The sequence below is a fragment of the Gorilla gorilla genome, chromosome 7 (assembly GCF_029281585.2).
Source record: "Gorilla gorilla gorilla isolate KB3781 chromosome 7, NHGRI_mGorGor1-v2.1_pri, whole genome shotgun sequence".
Classification (NCBI taxonomy): Eukaryota; Metazoa; Chordata; class Mammalia; order Primates; family Hominidae; genus Gorilla; species Gorilla gorilla.
Window position 1 is genome coordinate 93,747,183 of NC_073231.2, and position 23,529 is coordinate 93,770,711.

General features: G+C 37.7%; 1 protein-coding gene across 1 annotated transcript; it reads right to left on the bottom strand.

Annotated features, from left to right (window-relative positions):
- Positions 1–9,740: 9,740 nt before the first annotated feature.
- Positions 9,741–13,139, bottom strand: DCAF4L2 (DDB1 and CUL4 associated factor 4 like 2). The gene has a single exon (XM_004047250.5). It carries the CDS (start codon positions 12,985–12,987, stop codon positions 11,800–11,802), a length of 1,188 nt encoding a protein of 395 aa, XP_004047298.1. The 5' UTR covers positions 12,988–13,139; the 3' UTR covers positions 9,741–11,799.
- Between the last annotated feature and the right edge of the window lie 10,390 nt (positions 13,140–23,529).

Here is a 23,529-nt window from a genome sequence, read left to right on the forward strand (position 1 = left end):
CCTTAATCTGTTCCTGATTTTTAACAACTCTTTTGAGGGAAAAGCAGCACATCATTTTGGAATGGATAAAAAATGGAACAGATTATGGAAACAGTCTAATAATAACCTGCACCATTTGGAATCATTAGCTAACTTACACTGCTTTAAGAGAAGGCAATATATTTTTTATCCCCATTTTAACAAAGAGAGAAATATTCTTCAGATGGCCAGCAGCAACTCAAAGAACATCACATCATACTTGATTTATTACTGAAAATCGTAGGAACAAGCCTAGTTTCTGGTCTACATGAAAATATTACTTCAACTTAAAAATCAGTTGATACTTGGTATGCTTGTTTTTCTGCAGGTACTAATATTTCACTCATTTCTACAACGTTTTCTTCTACTTTAAAACATTTTGGCAAATACATTCATATTTTAATAATATAATGTTTATTGACCTTTCAAAATTAGAAAGTATTGTATGCACATTTTTTAAAACTCTAGAAAACAAAAAAATTAAAGTATGAAAACTTTTTAAAAAAAATAAATAGAATCCTATCTCTTACCACCAAGAGACAAATACTGTAATGAGTTAATTTTGCATATCAATTTGGCTAGTCTACGGGTGCCCAGTTGTTTGGTTACCAACATTTCTTAGATGTTGCTGTAAGGTATTTTATATTTATAATCACTAGACTTTAATAAGGCAGATTACCCTGCATAACATGGCTGGGCCTTATCCAATCAGTTGAAGACCTTAATAGGAAAAACTGTTTTTTCAGAGAGGGAGGAACTTGGCCTCAAGACTATAACATAGAAATTCTGCCTGTTCTCAGCCTGCTGGCCTGATCTATAAAGTTCAAACTCAAGACTGCAAGTTTAAATTTTGCCTGAGTTTTCAGCTTGCTGTTTTATCCTATGGAGCTCAGACTTGCCAGCCGCCAAAATCACATAAGTCAATTCTTTAGAATAAATATCATACATTACTCTCTCTCTCTCTCTCTCCATATATATATATATGAATAAATAAATAGCATATATATGATATATATGTACAGATAATTTAGATGATACATATGATATGTCTGTATATATGTATAGTAATATGTATGTATATCTGTGTATATATACATATATAGATATATATGTGTGTATGTGTATACTGCTGTTTGCTGCTGATAAATCACAACTAAGTGCCTCTCTGGTAATTGTAGTAAGCCAAATGGTATTAACATGCAGTGCCCAAGTTTACTCCAAGCATCTTGTTCCCAATGATGAGTTAAAGTGAGGGTAATGCCACAAGCCAAAGAATGCAAGAAACCACCAGAAGCTGAAAGAGTCAAGGAAGAATCCTCTTCTAGAGCCTTCAGATGGAGTGTGACCCAGCTGACATGGGATTTCAGAGGTTCAGCCTCCAGAATTGTGACAGAATAAATTTCTGTTGCTTTAAGCCAATAACTTGTTATAACAGGCTTAAGAAACTAATATCACTCCCCAAGAAAAATCTTGCATGTAACTCTATCTGAGTCTCATGCTGAGACACATGACCCAAAACAGTGGATTCCAGGAGTGGTCCTAGAAAATAAAAACAATAACATCCCCAAACATGCCATAACTGTAAAATTGTTACATTTTCACCCATGGTGAATGAGAATGGGATACTGGTGGAAGTTAATGCGTTGGCTGATGCATACGTCAGGTGCTTGGGAAATGAGCAAGGAACTGTAACTCTAATAAATCTTACAGAAATATAAATAAGATAGTTCTTGGTGGGGGTTATTGACGTTGTGTTGGTAAATGAAGGTTGAGGGTAATTAATCACCAATTAAAGACCTCTTTGGCAGCAGGTAAAAGCCAGAGGACCTCTTCGGTAGCATATAAAGTGGCTTCTACATCTCGCAACCAGAAGGCAGGAAAAGCTGAAGGCACAGTAAGATCTATAGCAAGATGCCCAGATATCCATGTTATCCACCACCACTACACCAGAGCCTCTCTTTCAGCTCACATTTAGAGAGATATGAGGAATACTTATGCCTAGCTGAAAGAGGAGAGAAAAAGCCAAGTTTGGTTTATGGGTAGGTTGGTTCAATGTGTGGGTACAAACCAAAAATGCATTACAGTTTCCTGTTAATGTAGCTTCCAGTTGATAAAGTTTCCCAAGTCTCATATTGAAATGTAATACCGTGTTGGTGGTGGGGCCTGGTGGGAGATGATTGGATCATGGTGTAACACCATCCCTCCTAGTACCATCCTCACAACAGTGAGTGAAATCTCGTGAGATCTGGTTGTTTAAAAGTGTGTATCACTTCTCCCCTCACTCTCTTGCGCCTGCTTTCACCACGTGATATGCTTCTACCCTCTACCATGATTTTAAGCTTCCAGAAGCCTCTCCAGATGTCAGCATAATGCTTCCTGTACAGCCTGCAGAAATGTGAGTCAATTAAACCTCTTTTCTTTATAAATTACCCAGTCTCAGGTATTTATTTATAGCCAAGCAAAAAGAGTCTAATACACCTGTCAAGCCACTTAAGGGAGGTACTGAAAGGGAGTGGTGAGGCAAAATCTACTCAAATGGACAGAGTTTTGGGCAATCCCTTTGGTTATATACTACGTCGGAAAGAGAAGTGTCCCAAGGTAAGAATATGCACGGATTCATTAGCACTGACAAAGGGCTTCATTTGTGGTTAGATATTAGGGTTGTGTAATGGAGATCTGTGAACATATCTATCTGAGTGAGGCCCAAGTGTGAGGATCTTTGTATCAATGTGTTAATGTCCAACAGAGTGCATCCATCATTAAGGAGCACTGAAAAACCAAGTAGACAAAATGACTCAAGTAGCTTAACACAGCTTGTCTTTTCTGTGAACCATTCCAGTGTTGACTCTATGTGCTCATGTAACTATGATAGCAGGGAAGGCTATGCCTGGGCTCAGTAATATGGTGTCACAATCATAAGGCCAATCCAGATTCTCCAACTGCTGAACATGTAATGTTCTAGTCACAGAGAAAAAAGTTAAAATTCACCAATACAGCACCATCACTTTTGAAGCAAGTACCAGACTGGTGGTGATGGCAAGTTGACTTACACTGGATTCATTCTACTGTGGAAGGAGCAAGGATCTATCTTGACTGGAAAAACACATATATCCCCGTATAGTCTGCCTTTCCTGCCTCTAGGGTCTCAGCTAACACTAGTAGACAAAAGTTTACAGTGTCAAGATTCACCTGTACAACATTTCACAAAATATCACCTTGAAAAAACAGATCCATTGCCAAGGCAAAAATTACACTGGACAAAGTTAATCAGTCAAGGAAAACTTTTGTCAAAGCTATTACAATAGGGGAGAGAAGACAGAACTGTCTGAATTTTACAAAAGGCAGGGTGTTTTCTGATCACTGGGGTGAGTACACTGAAAAAGGAGGATGTTAGAGGGGAGGTTGATCATTGAAATTTTGAAATTTATCAAACACATTGAGTTATTCCTGAGTTTCCAAGTGTTTTTCTCTGTGATTAGGCCTCCTCTGTTTGCTAAATGGTGCTTATTAAAGGTAGGCTCTTAATCTCCCACCTAGACTAGGAGACAGTGATAATCTGTTCCTTGATGATTTTATTTCAAAGGGATGGCTCCCAGTTCCTTAAGACATTCCGGGACGTAGAACTTGCAAGAGGTTTTTTTGAAACATTTACATCTCAAAGGGGCAGGGATAAAACATACTCTTATAAGTTTTCTAAAGCAAGTGTTTTAAGAAAAGGGAGATCAGGGCCTAGAGCAGGGGTGTCCAATCTTTTGGGTTCCCTGGGCCACACTGTTAAGAACTGTCTTGGGCCACATATAAAATAACACTAAAGATAGATGACAAGCTAAAAAAAAAAAACTTATAATTTTTTTTAAAAGTTCACAAATTTTTGTTGGGCTGCATTCAAAGCCATCCTGGGTCACATGCAGCCGACAGGCCACAGGTTGGACAAGCTTGGCCTACAGCCTGTCTAATGTTTAATAGCTTAGGGGAACATTCTAACAAATAAACTGACGGCAAGATAGATCAATGGAATGACCTTTTTACAAGACTCTTAAAGACCGGCTTAGAGATACAACACTGCAAGAATAGAGAACCATCTTCCAGAATGCAGTACACATCCTAAATCAATAAATATCATATGGTATCTATGTATCAATAAATTTCATATGGTTTTCTACCCAATAGGTAGAATATCTAGGCCCAGGAACCAAAGGGTGGCAGTAGGAGACGCTCAGCTTACCATCACTCCCTGTGACTCATTTGGAGAATCTGTGATTCTTATCCTTGCAAACTTAATTCTGTGGGAAATCATGATTTACTGATTATGATTATCCAAAAGAAAATAACCTGCAATGAGGCACAGCAACTTTCCCATTCAATGTTAAGGTCCAGCACTGCTCTGTCACTTCAGGCTTCTCATGCCAAGAGACAGTTTACTACTGGCTGCAGAGCCAACGATGTACATCTCATCTCAACATGTAGCATCACATTAATAGCTTGAAATTGTCCAAAGTGGGAATACTTACACCATGAAAACTGCAAATGCTACCAGTCAGGGCTCCCTGCCCATACCCCCAGAGTTGGCTATTAAACATTTACCAGCACACCATTGACAGCAGGCAAGGAAATGAGTCTCCATCACACAGGAGTAATTGACCTTAAAATCAGGAAGAGAAGGTATTTCACTGGCAATAGCAGTGTTATCTCTTTGAACTCAAAGAACCTTGACCTAGTCTGAGGGTCTTGAAAATCTCCTGATTATTTCCACGTGTCAGAGAACTAGTTATTACTCCCACACATAGCTAAGGAAAATCTCTAGATACATTTACCACAGTCTCTCAACCTTTTGGCCCCCAATAGTGGAAAGTTTTTTTTTTCCTCTCTCTCTATTTTCCTGAAACCACCATTCTCTCCACAACAGGAAGGACAGTGGGAAGGGCCATTTCCTCTAGGGAAAACTCCCTCCCTCACTCACAGGATGCGGTCATTTAGAGAGGGATTGTTTTCGGTTTTTTTTTTTTTTTTTTTTTTCTTGGTTTGTTTTTTGGTATGGACAAGGCAACTCCAATAGTTTTCAAGATAATTTCTGAAATCAGTGTTGTTCTGTATAAATAAAACCATGTGGGGAAAAGCAGCTCTACAGTCTAAATCTTTAGGAGAATATTTTCTCTAATTCCTCAAAAAAAAATGTTTGGCTGAAGATAAACCCAATTTATATTACATTTTGCATCTTACTTCATAGTATCTACATTCAAAATTATCATTCTTAAATTAGGCAGGTAGTTATCTTACTTTCTTGTAACTATCTTGATAATTTTTTCTAAAACAAAGGATGGCTATTTCAGTTGATCTTCAGACAATTTGGCCACAATTACCTGTTCACTTGCTTAAAAAATGTCCCTCTTTCACTACAAACACATACTTCAGTTTTTTCTCTCTAAAATGCATTTTTTCATGTGAAGACATCTTAGGGCATATCACAATATTATATTTAACATACTAGTTCTTTCTTTCCCCTCAAGTTCTTATAATATTGATAAATTGCAAATAATTGTATGTCAGAATGGCATATATGAAATGTATATTTTCCTATCTAAATGTATTCTTCTATATAGTTTATGTATCAAATTGCATGTTGTATATAGGAAAATAGTAGAAAATAAATATCTCTGCATGTCTATTAATTTGGGGTGGACAAATTCCTAGAAATAAAATTAATTTTAAAATTATGCAAAGTTCTAAAATTTTGCTACGTCTTGCTAAGTCAACCTCTAGGAGTATCTAAATTTTACATTCCTCACAACCACGTATGGGGGCACTTTTTCCCTTTCCCATTTACAACCAAATTCTACCTTAAATAAAAAGTGTGGTGGCAGTCATTCTGGCTCTTATAATTTAGGTTCATATAACTGCAGGAGCACTTAGGAACCATACATATTAGCACCTTCCTGGTCGCATGAAATTATCCAACTGTAGTGGTTAGGAGAGTTCTAGGTGTGTATTATGGACAGAATTGTGTCCCCAACAAATTCATATATTGAAGCCCTAACCCCCAATGTGACTGTATTTGGAAACAGATCCTTTAAAGAGTTAATTAAGGTTAAATGAGGCCTTAAGGTTGGGGTCCTAATTCAATAGGACTGGTATCCTTATATAAAGGGGAAGAGACACCAGGATTGGACACACACAGAAAAGCCACATGAGCACACAGCAAGAAGGGAGTTGTCTGTAAGCCAATGAGATAGATCTCAGGAGAAACCAAACTTGCTGACAACTCGATCTTGGATTTCCAGCCTCCAAAACTGTGAAAAAATAAATGTCTATTGCTTAAGCCACCAAGTCTGTGGTATTTTGTTATGGAAGCTCTGTAAGACTAATATGGTGCCTGATTATGTGGACAGGATTTCAGCCATGGCAAAAACTGCTTGGAGAGAGCCTGACCTGTTTGTTTGCAGAGTAAAGCCTAAGGAAGCACCTTTTGAACACAGTGTTTTTGTACATGGAGTGTCACATGTCAAGGCTTCCACGACAGGAATGCCTAGCCAGAAGGCCCACTCCAGTGCAATGTGTGGTCCAGTTTGAAAGATATTGTGTACATGACAGAGGCTTCTGGTTCAGAGCAAACCTTTACCAACACCGGAAGCTGAATAGTGGGGAGAAGCCCTTAATAAGAAAAGACGGCAGGGACTGAGTTTTGAAGAATGGCAGAGTTCACCTGTCATAAAAGCCCTTCAGATATAGGAAGGGTAAGAAGGATTTTCTGACCAGCTCAGGTCTTCTCAAGCATCAGGTCACTCACAGTGGGGAAGGGGTGCAACACAGGAGCACCAGGTGGGAGGAGGCCTTTCACATTGGACAAAGGCACTGCAGAAGTCTTGAGCATCAGAAAGCCTTTAATCACAATAAATACTTGTTAAGCACCAGAGAATATATACTGAATAAAATCCTTATGAAAACAGCAAATGCAGAAAATTACTTAATCATAAATACAACTTTATCATACAGGCGAGAGTTCACACTGAAACCCCTTGTACGCCAAACAACTGTGGGAATTTCCTTAGCCAGTGCTTCAACTCCACTCAACACAGAACAGTTCATATTAGAGAAAGGCCTTTTGAGTGTAGCAAATGGGAGACATCAGTTATCCACAACCACACACCTACTAAGCACTGGAGAGTTCACACTGAAGAATTCAAAAGGGCATTTAGAATGCAGCAAATTTGGAAATTTTTTCACATCTCCAGCCTCATTAAACATCAAGGTATCCATAATGAAGAAAGGCTTAATTAATGAAGTGAATGTGGGGAATTCTCTAACCATATCTCTAAGTCTCTTTCAACACCAGAGAATGCAGCAAGGTCTTATGAGTAAAGCAGATGTTGGAAATGATTTAGTAAAAAGTCCAACCTCATCTGACACCAAAAAGTTTGCTACAGAGAAAAGCCTTATGTGGCAAAAGCTTAAACCAAACGTCTGCCCTGATTCAGCAGCAGAAAATTCACAATCCAGATAGGCATTATAAATAAAATGAATTTGGGGAAAGCCTTCAGCCAAAGACTTAACTTTATTTGGAACCAGAAAGTTCACACTGGAGAAAGACTTCAGGAATGCAAGGAATGAAACAAAACCTGACACACACCAGAGAGACACTCTTTAAGTAGCCTTTACGACTAAATATCATTCATCCAAATATGCATACTGGGGAGATTCCTATGAGTGTTGGATATATTGAACACTTTCTGGAGCTAAGTTGCATGTCCTCACCTGTCCGAGGACTTTACCAGAGTTATGTAGCCACTACTACCTGTGACAAAGTCAATTTCAACTCTACCAGCTGGCAGTTGTCCGTGGTGTGCATCAGCAAATTTCTGTGACCTCTCTCCAATTCCTGTAAGAAATTTTGAGTAGCCTAAGCCTATTAGGGGTTCCAGTTTGTGGAACCATTGTTTTACTCATAGATAAGACCCTTCTGTTTTAATTTCTTCTTAGTCATCCCATTGGTAAGGGAGGAATTCTAACTCTAGGGTTATGGAGATGGCTGGCCCCTGGACAGACGAGATTGGTAGCAGTTTATTAGCCACATAGACTCACAGCCTGAGGGAGGAGGACACTGCACATTGCACACGGTCATACAGGTTTGCATTTGAGAACAAAGCGAACAATCAGGGAGACAGACTTTGTAGCTGTAAGATGTTAAGGTTACTCGTTTGCTGTGGGAGAACGGGATTGGCTTGTTTGAATAATTCCATGGGCCCGCAGGAATGTAAACCTGCTTGTCAGAAATAAGCAGGCACTGCGCCTAGTCCCCTTAATAAAAAGGATTAATAGGCTAGGACACTTATCTGTCGGAGCAGAGTGGGAAGGAAAAATATTCATTAGGCCACCAGAGTTCCTCTTGACTTCACCAGATTTCAAGGTATTGCATAATAATAGGCCTTAATGGCTCACGCCTGTAATCCCAGCATTCTGGGAGGCCTATGCAGGTAGATCATTTGAGGTCAGGAGTTCAAGACTAGCATGGCCAACATGGTGAAACTCCTTCTCTATTAAAAAATACAAATATTAGGCAGGGTGCGGTGGCTCACACCTGTAAATGCCAGCACTTTGGGAGGTCGAGGCGGGTGGATCACCTGAGGTCAGGAGTTTGAGACCAGCCTGGCCAACATGGTGAAACCCCATCTCTAATAAAAATTAAAAATTAGCAAGGCGTGATGGTGCCTGCCTGTAATCCCAGCTACTCAGGAGGCTGAGGCAGGAGAATCACTTGAACCAGGAGGCAGAGGTTGCAGTGAGCCGAAATCATGCCACTGCACTCTAGCCTGGGTGACAGAGCAAGATACTGTCTCAAAAAAAGTAATAATAATAGGCCTTAATGCCTTAATTTTAAGTCTTATATCACCATCATCATTAGCTAACAGGACCTGAACTTGATTCTGCTTGCAACTTGAAGGGAAGGTTTATCTTCTTCATGGACATTGTCGGTCTCAGTGATGCTTATTGATGGATTTTTCAAGTGTACATGTCATCCAACCCAAGAACAACTTGTTCCACATTGTTCTGGTTTCTGTGATCGTAACTTATTTTTAAAAATAATTAATTAATAGACTATTTTAGGGAAGTGTTAACATGAAATTGAACAGATAGTATAGACAGTATAAAAACTGAGCATATACCACTTCTCTACTCTGCAACTTACCCTATTATTAACATCTTGCATTAGTGTAGCACATTTGTTACAACTGATGAACCAATATTGATCATTATAATTAAGTGAAGCCTATAACTTACATTAGGGTTCATTCTTTGTGTTGTACAGTTCTATGAGCTTTGACACTGAATGTCATCCATCCATCATTACAGTATCATGCAGAATAATTTCACTACCCTAAAAATGCCTGCACTGCACCTATTGACCTCTTTCCCTTCCTGCTGAAATCTGGGAAACCACTGATATTTTTAACCATCTCTATGGTTTTGTCTTTTCCAGACTGCCATATAGTTGGAACTATACATATATATATAGCATTTTGAGATTGGCTTCTTCATAAGTACTCATGATTCCTCCATGTCTTTTTGCAGCTTAATAGCTATTTTATTTTTATTACTAAGTAATATTCCATCATATAAGTATGTATACTAGTTTGTTTATCCATCACTTTTTGAGGAACATCTTGTTTGTTTCTGGTTTTTGGCAATTATAAATAAAGCTGCTATAAACAAAAATTGTACTAGAATAATGAATGAAAAAATACATAATCGTTGCTTTATTTGCACTTATTTTATTTGCAAGCAAGGGTAAACAGATTCGCAAGTTACGTAGTCATTACATTTTCTTTTGTCAACTGCCCATAGCTGCTTTTGGACTTTTTTTAAAAAAATTACATCCGCAGCTAGTTCTTATTGAATGCTTACAATGTAAAAGGGACAATGTATACATCCTTTAAACCAATATCTACTTTATGATTTAGTTTTATTATCTAAGACATTTTACAAAGAAATAACAAGTACAGCTTACACAGTTTCCCGTCACACAAGTACAGCTTACACAATTTCTCCTGTCACACATCAAGTATCAAAAAACTAATTTAACTGATTTCAAAAATCTATGCACCTAACCACTCTTTTGTATCTTCTCTATTGACTTATTCGTCTATCAATATGTAATATTACATTAACCTCATTTATGTCCTGACATCACCTCTAATCTACAGAACGGACGTTGTAATAGTTGCCTAAAACTCAGCATTATTCTCTTCACCTAAAATTTTTTCACCTCAAATCCTCCCCATTTTAGTAAATGACACCAACCATCCACCAGTCCTAAAGTTAACAAAAAAGCTGCAATCTTTATGCTGTCTTTCACTTTCTAGATTACTCTCATCAGCAAATCTTACTAATACGACCTTCGAATGATCTTCCAATGCAATCATTTCTGATTTTTCTGATTATTTCTACTTCTCATAGTCAGGTCCAAGCCACAATCATTCCCTTTCCTGACCAACCTACAACAGGGTACTGTTTTCATATTTTTATTTTTGAGGTATTATATAAAGTGTGAAGTGTATAGACATACAAAATATGTATGTTTTAAGGATCAAGAAAAAGAAAAGAGCATTTCTAAAGTTTCCCCGTGTTACTTTCCAAACAATATCCTAAAAATAAAAGGGAAAAAAACAAACAATATCCTTTCTTCCTTCCACAGAGATACCTACTATTCAAACTGTAATCACCATAGATAAGTTTTTAGTGCTTTGGAACTTTAGAACTGAATCAGTTTGTACTCATTTCTACCTACATTTACAATCAACATGTTGAGATTAATCCACAGTTTCATATAGCAATTGTGCCTTATTTTATATTATGCTTTATCCAATTGTATGATTACAGCACAAATTATTTATCAATTTTAGCATATTGTAAAGTCAGATCATTTCTAGGCTTTGGCTATTAAGAAGTAGCCACAAACTTTATTACACGTTTTTTTGTTTTTTGTTTTGTCTTTTCTAGCTTATTGTTGGTAGAAAAACAGGCTAACACTTTGAATAAACATCTCACAAACTGCTGCTCCTAGATTACAAAAAGTCAAAGCCAATTATCTTTGACACTGAGCCCTTGAATCTGACATTCAAGTCACAATAACAGAAACCGGAGCTGCCGTACCTTACATTCTGGAAGATGCCTCAACAAAAGCACGTTAAGGACTGTTTAAAACTTCTATTATTTAAAAAGATCCACCTTTCCTCCCATTGCCTATGGAAAATAATAAAAGGAGAATCTCAGAGATCTGCTATTGAGTTTGAGAAGGCCAAGTTTAATGATTCCAAAATGTAGCCTTAAAAACTTCTGTAGAGACTCCTCTCCTCTCCCACTGGCCTCTTCAAGTACAGATGATGCATGTATTTCTGGAACCCAGGTAGGACTAGTCAGTCTCACGCTTCTCTAAAAGGCTTCTGGTGTAAGCAGTTTTAATTTATTTTAGTTTTTGCCAATCTTCAGTCCTTAGAAAAGTATTTTTTTGTTAAAAAAAAGGGGGGGGATAACTATTCTAAGGTATTCAACAAGAAAAGGAAATAGTTATCTTTTATGAAAAGGACTTTCAAGCTCTCTCAGCCCAGTTTAACTGAAACAACTTTACAGAACTATCTTCACATAAAACAGCACCTTACCCCTAGCAGCCGGATGGATGGGATCTACAAACACCGAACATCTCTTAAAATGCGCTCACAGAAACGGTAATACGATACTCTTTACTTCTTTAAGTCAAATCCACGTTCCTCCGGGCTGCATCCTGAAGAATTAACCGTAGGAGAAACAATAAAGGTCCTCCCGGACAGCCATGAGCAGCCCTGGTGCTCCTCGGAAGCCCCCGAGGCGAGAAGAGAAGGCCACACTGGGAATGTCGTTCTCCGAGGCGGGGTATGGGGAGGGTATGGTTGTGAGCAGGTGGCCATGACGGAGGCTCCAGATTCTCGTGTAGCAGTCCTGGCCCACGGCCGCCACGACTCCTTCTTCTTCGTTCACATGCAGGGGTAGGTAGGCGGAGTTATTCACATGACCTTCGTACTGTGTTACACATTTAGTGGCCCTCAAGTCCCACAGCTTGATAGTTCCAGTCATGTCTGATGCCACCAGGAATTGGCCATCTTGGAGGATTTGCAGAGAGGTCACTGCTGAATCATGGGACAGGCAAATGGCCTTCCACCCGCTGCCTTGATTTCCACAGCGCAGATCAATGCCAAAGATCTCCCCAGAGCGACAGCCATTAAACAGCAAAGGAGTCATGATTGCAAACTGCTGGGCCAAGACATCACTGCTAGTCCCAAATGACTGCTGGTGTCCCGTCACCACGTTGGTCAACAGGACCTGCTGAGACAAGCCTGTACTGAAGCAGTGATACGCGTGGATGCTCAGGGACCAGGCACAGGACCAGGCATCAGGGATCTGGAAACTGCAAAGCATGCCAGGCCGACGCATTCCTGGGAAGCTACCTATGAACAGCGACGCTGGGAGCAGCACGGCACAGCTTGGAGTATCTGCAAGTCCCACGAAGCACAGCAGAAGGTGGGAATCCAAGTGATTCAGTGAGGCCCAGCACATAGAATTCACCTTCCGATTAGGGACGTAGAGGCTTTTGTGCGGGTATACCCGGAGCTCAGGGGTCGTCAGGCCTCGCATGGTGATGATGCCGTACTTGGAGCCTCCAGCTTCGACTGGGTTCACTGTGAAGAGCTGGTCAGTGTTGGTATTCGCCAGTATGCGGTTAAATCGGTCGCTTGCCAAAGAGGAGGGATCCCAGCTATGAATCTGGACCTTTTTCCTCTGCATGCAGCTTACACGCAGCTCGCGAGCTATACGGCAATAGCTGGTGAATCTGAGGAAACCTAGCTGGTTCTTTCGTAGCATGGAAGGTGCATTGAGTCCCACTCTGACTGTCTTTTTCTGCTTGTCTGCTTCCTCGAGCAGTCGCGGTCTTTTGCTCTCCATTTCGTTCGGTGGATGTTCTCCCTCCTGAGGGGAAGTTCTGTCTCGGGAGTAAGAGGAAGTACCGCTTCTTTACAAGCACGACTTGGCACGGAAGAACTTCCCGCTGCGCCTGCGCCTGTGCGTATGAGGTCGACCCGGACGAGATTCTTCGTCGCCTTGGCCCAAATCCCGAATGCTCTGAGGTGCCCTGACATGATTCTCGTTAGAATCGCGTGATCTGAAACAAGAGTTCCGCTGCTTCTCTCGAGTTTTCCCCTACTCAGACAGCTGCTTTTATTCATTTCTATTCCTGTTTAGAGATTCTTTTCCGGCCCCTCTTACATCATAATAGCTGTATGCATACATTTCTCTTATTTACTAAGAAGTGAAATTGGCCCAGCACTTTGGGAGGCCGAGGTGGGCGTATTACGAGGTCAGGAGTTCGAGACCAGCCTGGCCAATATGGTGAAACCCTGTCTCTACTAAAAATACAAAAATGAGCCGGGCATGGTGGCGCGCGCCTGTAGTCCCAGCTACTCGGGAGGCTAAAGCAGAAGAATAGCTTGAACGCAGGAGGCGAAGGTTGCAGTGAGCCGAGATAGCCCCACTGCACTTCAGCCTGGGTGACAAAGGAAGACTCCGTCTCAAAAAAAAAAAAAAAAAATTGAAATTGGAGGGTTATTAGGTAGACATATATAGCTTAAGTAGATATTGACAAACCAATTACACTCTTGTCAAAATATGGCTTAAGTAGATATTGACAAACCAATTACACTCTTGTCAAAAGTGTATATATATCCTTGCCAATTCTTGTTGGTCAGTTTACATTTTAGAAATAAATAATTTATAATTGTTTTTGTCTTCCTGTTGAAAGATTGCCATTATTATTATAAAATATTCCTTTTTAACTTTTATTTATTGATTGACTTTATTTTATTTTTGTGAGATGGAGTCGCGCTCCGTCGCCCAGGCTGGACTGCAGTGGTGTGATCTCGATTCACTGCAAGCTCCGCCTCCCGGGTTCACGCCATTCTCCTGCCTCAGCCTCCCGAGTAGCTGAGACTACAGGCGCCTGCCACCACGCCTGGCTAATTTTTTGTATTTTTAGTAGGGATGGAGTTTCACCATGTTAGCCAGGATGGTCTCGATATCCTGACCTTGTGATCCGCCTGCCGTGGCCTCCCAAAGTGCTGGGATTACAGGCGTGAGCCACTGTGCCCGACCAACTTTTATTTATTTTATTTTATTTTATTTTATTTTACTTTATTTTATTTTTTGAGACAGAGTCTCGCTCGTCACCCAGGCTGGAGTGCAATGGCTCTATCTCATCTCGCTGCAAGCTCCACTTCACGGGTTCAGGCCATTCTCCTGCCTCAGCCTCCCAAGTAGCTGGGACTACAGGCGCCGCCACCATGCCTGGGTAATTTTTTTGTATTTTTGGTAGAGATGGGGTTTCACCATCTTAGCCAGAATGGTCTCGATCTCCTGATCTGGTGATACACCCGCCACGGCCTCCCAAAGTGCTGGAATTACAGGCTTGAGCCACCGCGCCTGGCCCAACTTTAATATTTTTTAAATCTGTGTTCTGTGATATTAAAGTATCCTTATCCTTAAACCCTTCTTGTCTAATATTTATATATGCAACCAAGATTTCTGGTTGATAGTGTTTGCTGTACCTTTTCTCACCTTTTACTTTCAACTTAAATTTGTTCTATTATGTAAATGGGTTCATATAAACAATATATTGCTGGTAAGTTTTTATCCAGTATAATAATTTTTACCTTTGAATGTGAGTGTCTAGGCAATTTAATGTTTTAACTAACCCCTTTAAAAATTCTTGAACAGTCTTAGATTTACAGGGAAATTACAAAGATAGTATAGAGCCTTCCCACATACTCTGCACCCAGTTTCCATATTATTAACATTTTATGCTAGAATGATAAATTCATTGCACTAATAAACCAATATTGATACTTTATTAACTGAAGTCCATATTTTATTCATATTTCCTTAGTTTTTATCCAGTGGCCTGTTCCTGTTCAAGGATCCCATCCATGATATAAAATTAATTTTGTTCCCTTGTGCTTCTCTTGGCCATGACCTTTTCTTAGATTTTCCTTACTTTTTATATACATGACAGCATTGAGGCATATTGGTCACATATCTTATACATGTCTCTCAATAGAGAGTTGTCTGATGTTTTTCCCATATTAACACTGGGATTTTATGTTTTGGAAGAAGACAACAGAGGAAAATGCCATCCCATTAAGGGTGCAGACTATGGACATGACTTATTGTCATTGATGTTAACCTTGGTCACCTGAATAAGGTAGTGTTTCTTGGGTTTCTCCACTGTATGCTGTAAACATCTCCCTCTCTTTTCATACTGTACCCTTTGAAAGGAAGTAGCTTTGCATATCTATCACTTCAGGAGTAGGGATTTATGCTTTAGTTTCTTGAAGGCAGAACATGCACATCAATTATTAGGAATTATTCTATAAGGGAGATTTTTCTAGGTGTGTCTTTATTAACTTATTCATTTATTTATATAGTATGGCCTCTTGAATATTTATTTTATAATTCATTTATTTATTTGCTAAAATTGTTCCAGCCTTGGCTATTGAGAGCTCTTATGGCTCCTGTGATTGCTTGCCTATAGTTAACTGCATGGTTAGCTGTACTCTAAAAGCTTGAGACCACTTGACACCAGAGCCCTTATCTTAGACTTAAATATGTGATAAAAATTATAATCATTTTCTTACAGCTTTGATTTTGATGTACTGTATATTGCATCATTCCAAAAAAATAGACTTTGGATGTGGAAATATTTGAAGAAGAAATGGAGATTTTTTTTTAATGATAACAATTTGTATTAATAATATCTGAGAACTACCATATATTCTTAGGATTTGTAGAATCCCCAGGTAGGGTATCAAGAAGTAGAAGTAAAAGCTTTAACCATTAAATATATTTTTTTCTTGTAAATTTTTTATTTTTTTATTTCAATAGTTTTGGGGGAACAGGTGGTGTTTGGTTACATGAATAAGTTCTTTAGCAGTGATTTCTGGAATTTTGGTGCACCCATCATCTGAGCAGTGTACACTGTCCCCAGTGTATATAGTCTTTTGTCCCTCGCCACCTTTGATTTTGATTTACTATATATTTTGTCATTCCAAAAAATAGATTTTGGATGTGGAAATATTTGAAGAAGAAATGGAGATTTCTAAAAACCAAACAGACACACCCACATAATTTTTGGAATGGCCAAAAAAAAAAATGGTGATAATATGGAGTAACGTAAACTCTCATTGCTGGTAAGGATATAAAATGGTACAGCCACCTTGGAAAACAGTTTGGCAGTTTCTTAGAAAACTAAACATATTCTCACCATATGATCCAGCAATCATGCTCCTTCATATTTACCCAAAGGAACTGAAAATTTGTATTCACACAAAAACATCCACACGGATGTTTACAGCAACTTTATTCATAATTGCCAAAACTTAGAAGCAAACAAGATGTCCTTCAGTAGATGGAAGGATAAATAACAGTAGTACATCCAGGCAATGGAATATTATTCAGCACTAAAAATAAATGAGTTATGAAACCATGAAAAGACATGGAGAAAAGTTAAATGAATATTACCAAGTGAAAGAAGCCAATCTGAAAAGGCTAAATACTGTAAGATTCCAACTATATGACATTCTGTAAATGGAGAAACTATGGAGGTAGTAAAAAAGTCAGTGATTGCTAGCAATTAGAGGGCATATAGGAGAAGAGTATTTTTCTTATCTTGGTATAAAGCACAAATATAAAATGTTTATAGGGTATGAGGAGACTAACGATATTTTCTGAAGAATTATGGACAGCAGAGTCATTAATATTTGAAAATATCATTGGGGAACATCAGAATCCCTTTATAAATTTTTTCTACTTAATACTGAAACCAGAAAAGCATAGATCTTTTAAAATCTAGATATTTACTTAATTATGAGGTTTATTTTTAATAAGGTGTTCTGAGTATTAAAGGTGGTTTTAATTGTATTATCAGTCAGGCTGCAGGGAAAAAAAAACCTGGAACCTCACTTAATTTCTGCCAAAACACTGTCTTCAATTTTATAAGCTAATAATTTAGGAGAAGGGATGATAATCCTTATATGAAACAACACAGTTGCTTGAGTAGCAGGCCATTCGTTTATCCTTGGCAAGACAAGGCAGGCTTCATAATCTTAAAAACTCATTTGAATGTACTGAATGAGCGTCAAATTGCTTTAAGCGGGCTGTCCTGTTACAGCATAGATATATGAGCTTTCAGCTGTGTCCTTTATCCTGAGATACAGTTTGAACTGTCTTTGAAGAAATGTTCTTTTCTAATAAAACTTAAGTCCAAACTTACATTTCATTGTTCTCTTTCTCACATAATGTACTTTCTTTTAATATAATTCTAGCAGATGGATAGCATTTTTGTTATATTAATATCAATGAGTATGTTCATATAAACACATAAATAAAAATTTATAAGCATACACCTAAAGCCCAAAAGAAGAAAGGTAATTCATAAGATAAATATAAAATCCTGTGTGAGTGACTGCCTTCATTTAGCCAAAAAACATAACATGAAAAGTTGAACATATCGAAAGGTTAGATTGAGATTATATTTTGGCAGCATTAAATATATGCACCAGAATGTACACATTTTGTATATTGACTAAATAACCCTTGAATATTTTACTCAATCTAGAATTCTTTTTCTCATCTTGAGTATACTAAAATTGCTCTTATTGTCTATACTTGATTTTTGGTCAAAATATGAATCACTGTGACCTAGAAGAAAGAGAATTTTTTTTTTTTCAGATGGAGTCTCACTCTGTTGCCCAGGCTGGAGTTCGGTGGCACCATCTCAGCTCACTGCAACGTCTGCCTCCCAGGTTCAAGCGATTCTCCTGCTGCAGCCTCCCGAGTAGCTGGGATTACAGGCGCCTGCCACCATGCCCAGCTAATTTTTGTATTTTTAGTAGAGATGGGGTTTCACCATGTTGGCCAGGCTGGTCTTGAACTCCTGACTTCAGGTGATCCTCCTGCCTCGGCCTCCCAAATGCTGGGATTACAGGCATGAGCCACTGCGCCTGTCCAGAAGAAAAGAGATTTAATTTTGAATCAAGAGACTCAATTTTGAATTCTACATCTGTCATTTAGTATTGGTAAAACATAACACAAGTAAATTTCTATGTGCCTTGCTTGGTTTTCTCATCTTGAAAATTGGGATTATAATATCTCACTACATTGTTAGCTAAAAAGATGAGTATAAACGTATGCAAAGTACTTAGCACTAGTCTCAGCACATTGCAAATATCATGCAAACATAACATTGCAAATATACCTAAAAGCAGTCATATTTATAAAAACATTATTATGCTTTTATATGAACTGTTACAATTTCTGCTCTAAAGCATACCCTTTTTGAAGCAAATAAAAATAGTTGTTTTTTTTTTTTTACAATAATGAACCTAAGGTACAAACTAATTCACTGGCATTTCATAATGGATTAGTAGATTGTTACTTATGAAGCTTCATGTGTTTTTGATGTAATTCTTCACCCACTGACTTCTCATATTAACCAAATAGCTTACTCCAAATGAAAAGGTCACCTCTCTTGGGGATTTATTAAATTCCATGTGGGAACTTGGAAATGCCCCAATTCTGGTTTTGCCAGATAATCTCTTTAGTAAATCTTACATCCTATTTGCTAAAATAACATGCTTGCTTTGGTGAAACAGGGAAATGAAAAGGCTGTATTTTTTAAATTTTATTTATTTTTTTATTATTATTATACTTTAAGTTTTAGGGTACATGTGCACAATGTGCAGGTTTGTTACATATGTATACATGTGCCATGCTGGTGTGCTGCACCCAGTAACTCATCATTTAGCATTAGGTATATCTCCTAATGCTATCCCTCCCCACTCCCCCCACCCCACAACAGTACCCAGAGTGTGATGTTCCCCTTCCTGTGTCCATGTGTTCTCATTGTTCAATTCCCATCTATGAGTGAGAACATGTGGTGTTTGGTTTTTTGTCCTCGCGATAGTTTACTGAGAAGGATGATTTCCAATTTCATCCATGTCCCTACAAAGGACATGAACTCATCATTTTTTATGGCTGCATAGTATTCCATGGTGTATATGTGCCACATTTTCTTAATCCAGTCTATCATTGTTGGACATTTGGGTTGGTTCCAAGACTTTGCTATTGTGAATAGTGCCGCAATAAACATACGTGTGCATGTGTCTTTATAGCAGCATGATTTATAGTCCTTTGGGTATATACCCAGTAATGGGATGGCTGGGTCAAATGGTATTTCTAGTTCTAGATCCCTGAGGAATAGCCACACTGACTTCCACAATGGTTGAACTAGTTTACAGTCCCACCAACAGTGTAAAAGTGTTCCTATTTCTCCACATCCTCTCCAGCACCTGTTGTTTCCTGACTTTTTAATGATTGCCATTCTAACTGGTGTGAGATGGTATCTCATTGTGGTTTTGATTTGCATTTCTCTGATGGCCAGTGATGATGAGCATTTTTTCATGTGTCTTTTGGCTGCATAAATGTCTTCTTTTGTCCTTAGAAGTGTCTGTTCATATCCTTTGCCCACTTTTTGATGGGGTTGTTTGTTTTTTTCTTGTATATTTTTAATAGAAATATTAAACTCAATTAAAGTAGGTATTTTTAAATCCTAGTTCTAACAGTCTCTTGCATGTGCACACACTCACACATACATGAAAACTTATACTCCATACATAAGCCTGTCAAATTAAATTTAAAAATCTCACCTATAATTGATAATGATTTCTAATATTGAGACATTTTTATTTTAGAGTAATTCTTCCTCCTATATCTCTGACAAAGCACCAGACTTTTAAAAGTCTTCATAATTTAGTCTGGGAAAGATATAAGATATTGTATTTTTATTCAAGTATTAACTCAGTGGCTTTGCCTTCAACCTTATTTCTGTTTTCTGTATAATCAAAGTTGACAAATACTGTTTTTTAAAAAATGTCCCTTTCCCCGAAAATATTTTTCTGGTTTCTTTTTGTTTATGCTTTTAATATTAAATTTCATATTATATAGGTTGTATTTAAAATAAGGCTTAGATAAAATTCAGATATCTAGAGGAAAAGTGTCACTCTTTCTACCAGTCAAAACTCTGAAGTTTTTAGTTGGATATTCTTCAGTACTCACTTGTTGTCTTAATCATAAGACACAGAGTTGGCTCCTTATATCTGTGACTGTAATGTGTTATTCTCTTCTGATAGGCCAGTTGTTCTCAACCTTTCTTTTTTGTCTCAGTATACATATACACAGTCTCAGCAAAAAGTATGACTCATCACAGCAATGATTCTCAACAGAAAACTCATGTGATTCTTGCTCCAACAATATGTTGCCTTATATCCCCAAATATACACTCTGTGATAAAATTTATATATGTATGGGGTTTTCTTTGAGGGCAGATGCTGTGACGATCAATATTTTAACTTTTGTATCTTGCTTATAAAATTAGTTGAGAAATATCTGTCCAAGGAAATTAAAGCTTTGTAGAAGCAAAAATACTCGTGGAAATCAATAAAAATCAGGGAGGATATCTTTTAGTGTAATGTCTTAAGGCTTTCATGATGTTGTCTGACAAGCCTGGGTTTAAATCCCTCATCTATCTTTTACTGATTTTACTACTGAACATGTTAGTTAAATAATTTAATACTCATTTCTCCAATCTGTAAAAGGTAAACGATAAAAATAATATCTACCTTTTAGAGTTGTTTTAAGGAGTAAGTAACAATGTAGACATGGTTCTGGGCAAGTGGTAAGTGCTACAGTGATGAAGACGAGCACAAAAGGGAGGAGAAAGATGGAATGTAAAGAGAGATTTTTTAAAAACAGAATATATTTCAGGCAAAACTATTTTTTAAAAAAGAACATATTTCAGGCAAAACTAACCTACATTGTCATAACTCAGGATACAGGCTACCCTGAGAGTGAATGTAGTGACAGAGTAGTGCATAAGGTGGAACTTTAGAGGTTTAGAAATATTTTATTTCTTGATCCAAGTGCTAGTTATGTAGGTTTCTTCAATTTTCAAAAATTCACCAAGCTGTATAATTATTATTTGAGCACTTTTTATATGTAAGCTGTACTTCAATAAAAATATTATTTAAAAAATGTTCCTGACACTCCCACCATCAACTGCTCTATGCCTTACACATAATATTTACTGTACTCAATTAACACTTTTGCAAAGCACTGCTCACCATTCTTTAGGCTTTTTAAATTATCTTGTATTTTTAAAAAAACAGACTGTTTTCATGATTCATTTTCTCAGACTCTGCCTCTTGAATTTTTTTCCTCTAATCTTTTCATTACTAACTTAACAGCATCCTTTATCATCAAAAATGCACTGAAGAGTTATGAAACAGATTGATGTCCATCAAGGGGTTTACTTTTTAAAAAATCAGGCATCTTGATGAATAGAATCATAATTATTTAAGATAGAGCTGTCAGCAGGTGAATAAATAGTATAAGTGGGGTCATAATAGCCTCATGTTTTTAAATTAAATGACATTGCTCAATGATTTGAGTTCAAAAATAATTTAAATAAAAAATATTTTGTTATGTTCAATTGCTGATTCTTCCTGAAATAAATTTCAAATCCCCCCTCGCTACATGTTTAGTTCAGAAAATTCAATTGTATGCCAAATTATGCAAAAATGTACATCTCCCACACTTAACCCATCTAAAACTCTGCTGGTGTTGTGTTGTACAAGCCTGTGCACTACTGACCATTATTTGCTTTTCATTAGCCTCATACTTCAGTAAGGGAAAGATCAACACACAAAAATATCTCATTCTACATTATTGGAGTCAACAAATAGATGAGTAGGATAAACCAGACCTCCTGCCTTCTCCTCACTTCCTTTCTCCCCCACATCACTCCTCAACACACACAGGCACTCCCAAAAGAACAAGCACAAAAGGACAATTATCACATTTTAATTCCACATTCCTCCTCATTTTTGCATATAGATCTACACATATAAAAGGGTCTGCATGCCCACATGCCATATGCTAAGCAATCCTGGCTTGCAGAGACTGTGGAGTGCTTGGTGGAATTCATAGATGTGCATTTATTTAAACTTTGCAGGCTCGCATGGCTCTACAAAGTTCCTTCAGCTGTCCTTGCATTATCATTGCAATAAAAATTTCACTCCCATTCTTTGATATATTTTACAACTCAGTTGCATCCTCAACCTCTTCTGATGTTTTGAGAAACATAATTTGGATATTAAGCAGTTATCTCTGTAATCCCAACTCCAAACTGTTGTCTTCTTATCTATTTCTCTGAGCAGTTCCATCCTCAGGCTCAAGCACAAATTTATTCTGGTTTAGTGATATTATCCTCCCATCATCAAGCCATCTCACATCCTCTGCACCATCTGTTTGTGGTATATCTTCACTACCGCATTTTCTACCAGGAGGAAAGTATTTAACTGGAGTTATTTCTTTCCTTGATAAGCACATTATTATAACTTCAAGAGACCTTGAGATTACTGTATGTCATATGTTCAGGAATATTAATATTTTTAAATGCTTCAGTGTTATGGTAAAACAAGGGATCATCTACCCTTTTGTTCTAGATATACATGTTTTGGCTTGTAAGCATTAACAGTATGAGTTCTGATTAAAATTCGTTTTCCTGTTCTTTCCAACAGCTTAATAATTGTACATAGTCCTATAAGTGGTTGATACCATCATAACTGCTGTTTCTAACTATTTCTGAGAGGAGAAAAAAACTAGATTTGATTTAGCAAACGTTGATGAAGAAATAAGGCCAATATGAAGACCATATTATAGTTTCTGTGTTAAAAATTAAGGGTAGTCCCTTTCATTTAACAGTATCTCAGTTGGCCCTATAGTTCACTCAGGTGAATATACTTTGCCAAATAATAGCCAGTTGTTTTATTTGTTAGGGAATTCTCCCATTTCATTGAACTTCATCCTAAACTTTTTCCCTCTACCCATAAGAAGGTGGTGGGGTTTCTCATTAGCAGGCAATACCCATGACTCCCTTGTAATTTTACACACATTCACACACACACACACACACACACACACATTTTAAATGGTTATTCTCAATGTAAACTATTGGATAATTTATGAAATTAATAGATATTTACTATATGTGTGAATTAGGGCCTCATGCTGGTAAATGTTTAAACCACTGGCTCTTAGGGGAGGAAGAAGAAAAAAACTGATTTGGCGCCTGTTAGGATTTTCATGGAGTAAATACTCCCACGATGTCCTAACAACATCACTAACATCATTGAATTGTGCAGTTGGGATGTTGTCCACAGAGGACACGTTCTGGGGCAGAAAGTATAGAAAGAAAGGTGGAGTGCACATCTGGAGGGCAAAGACACCTGGCCTATATATGAAACAATGAATTTTATAAGAGTTAAAGAGATTTAGTAGTTTAGAAGTTTTTGTATTGAAACGTGATTTTGTTTAAAAATA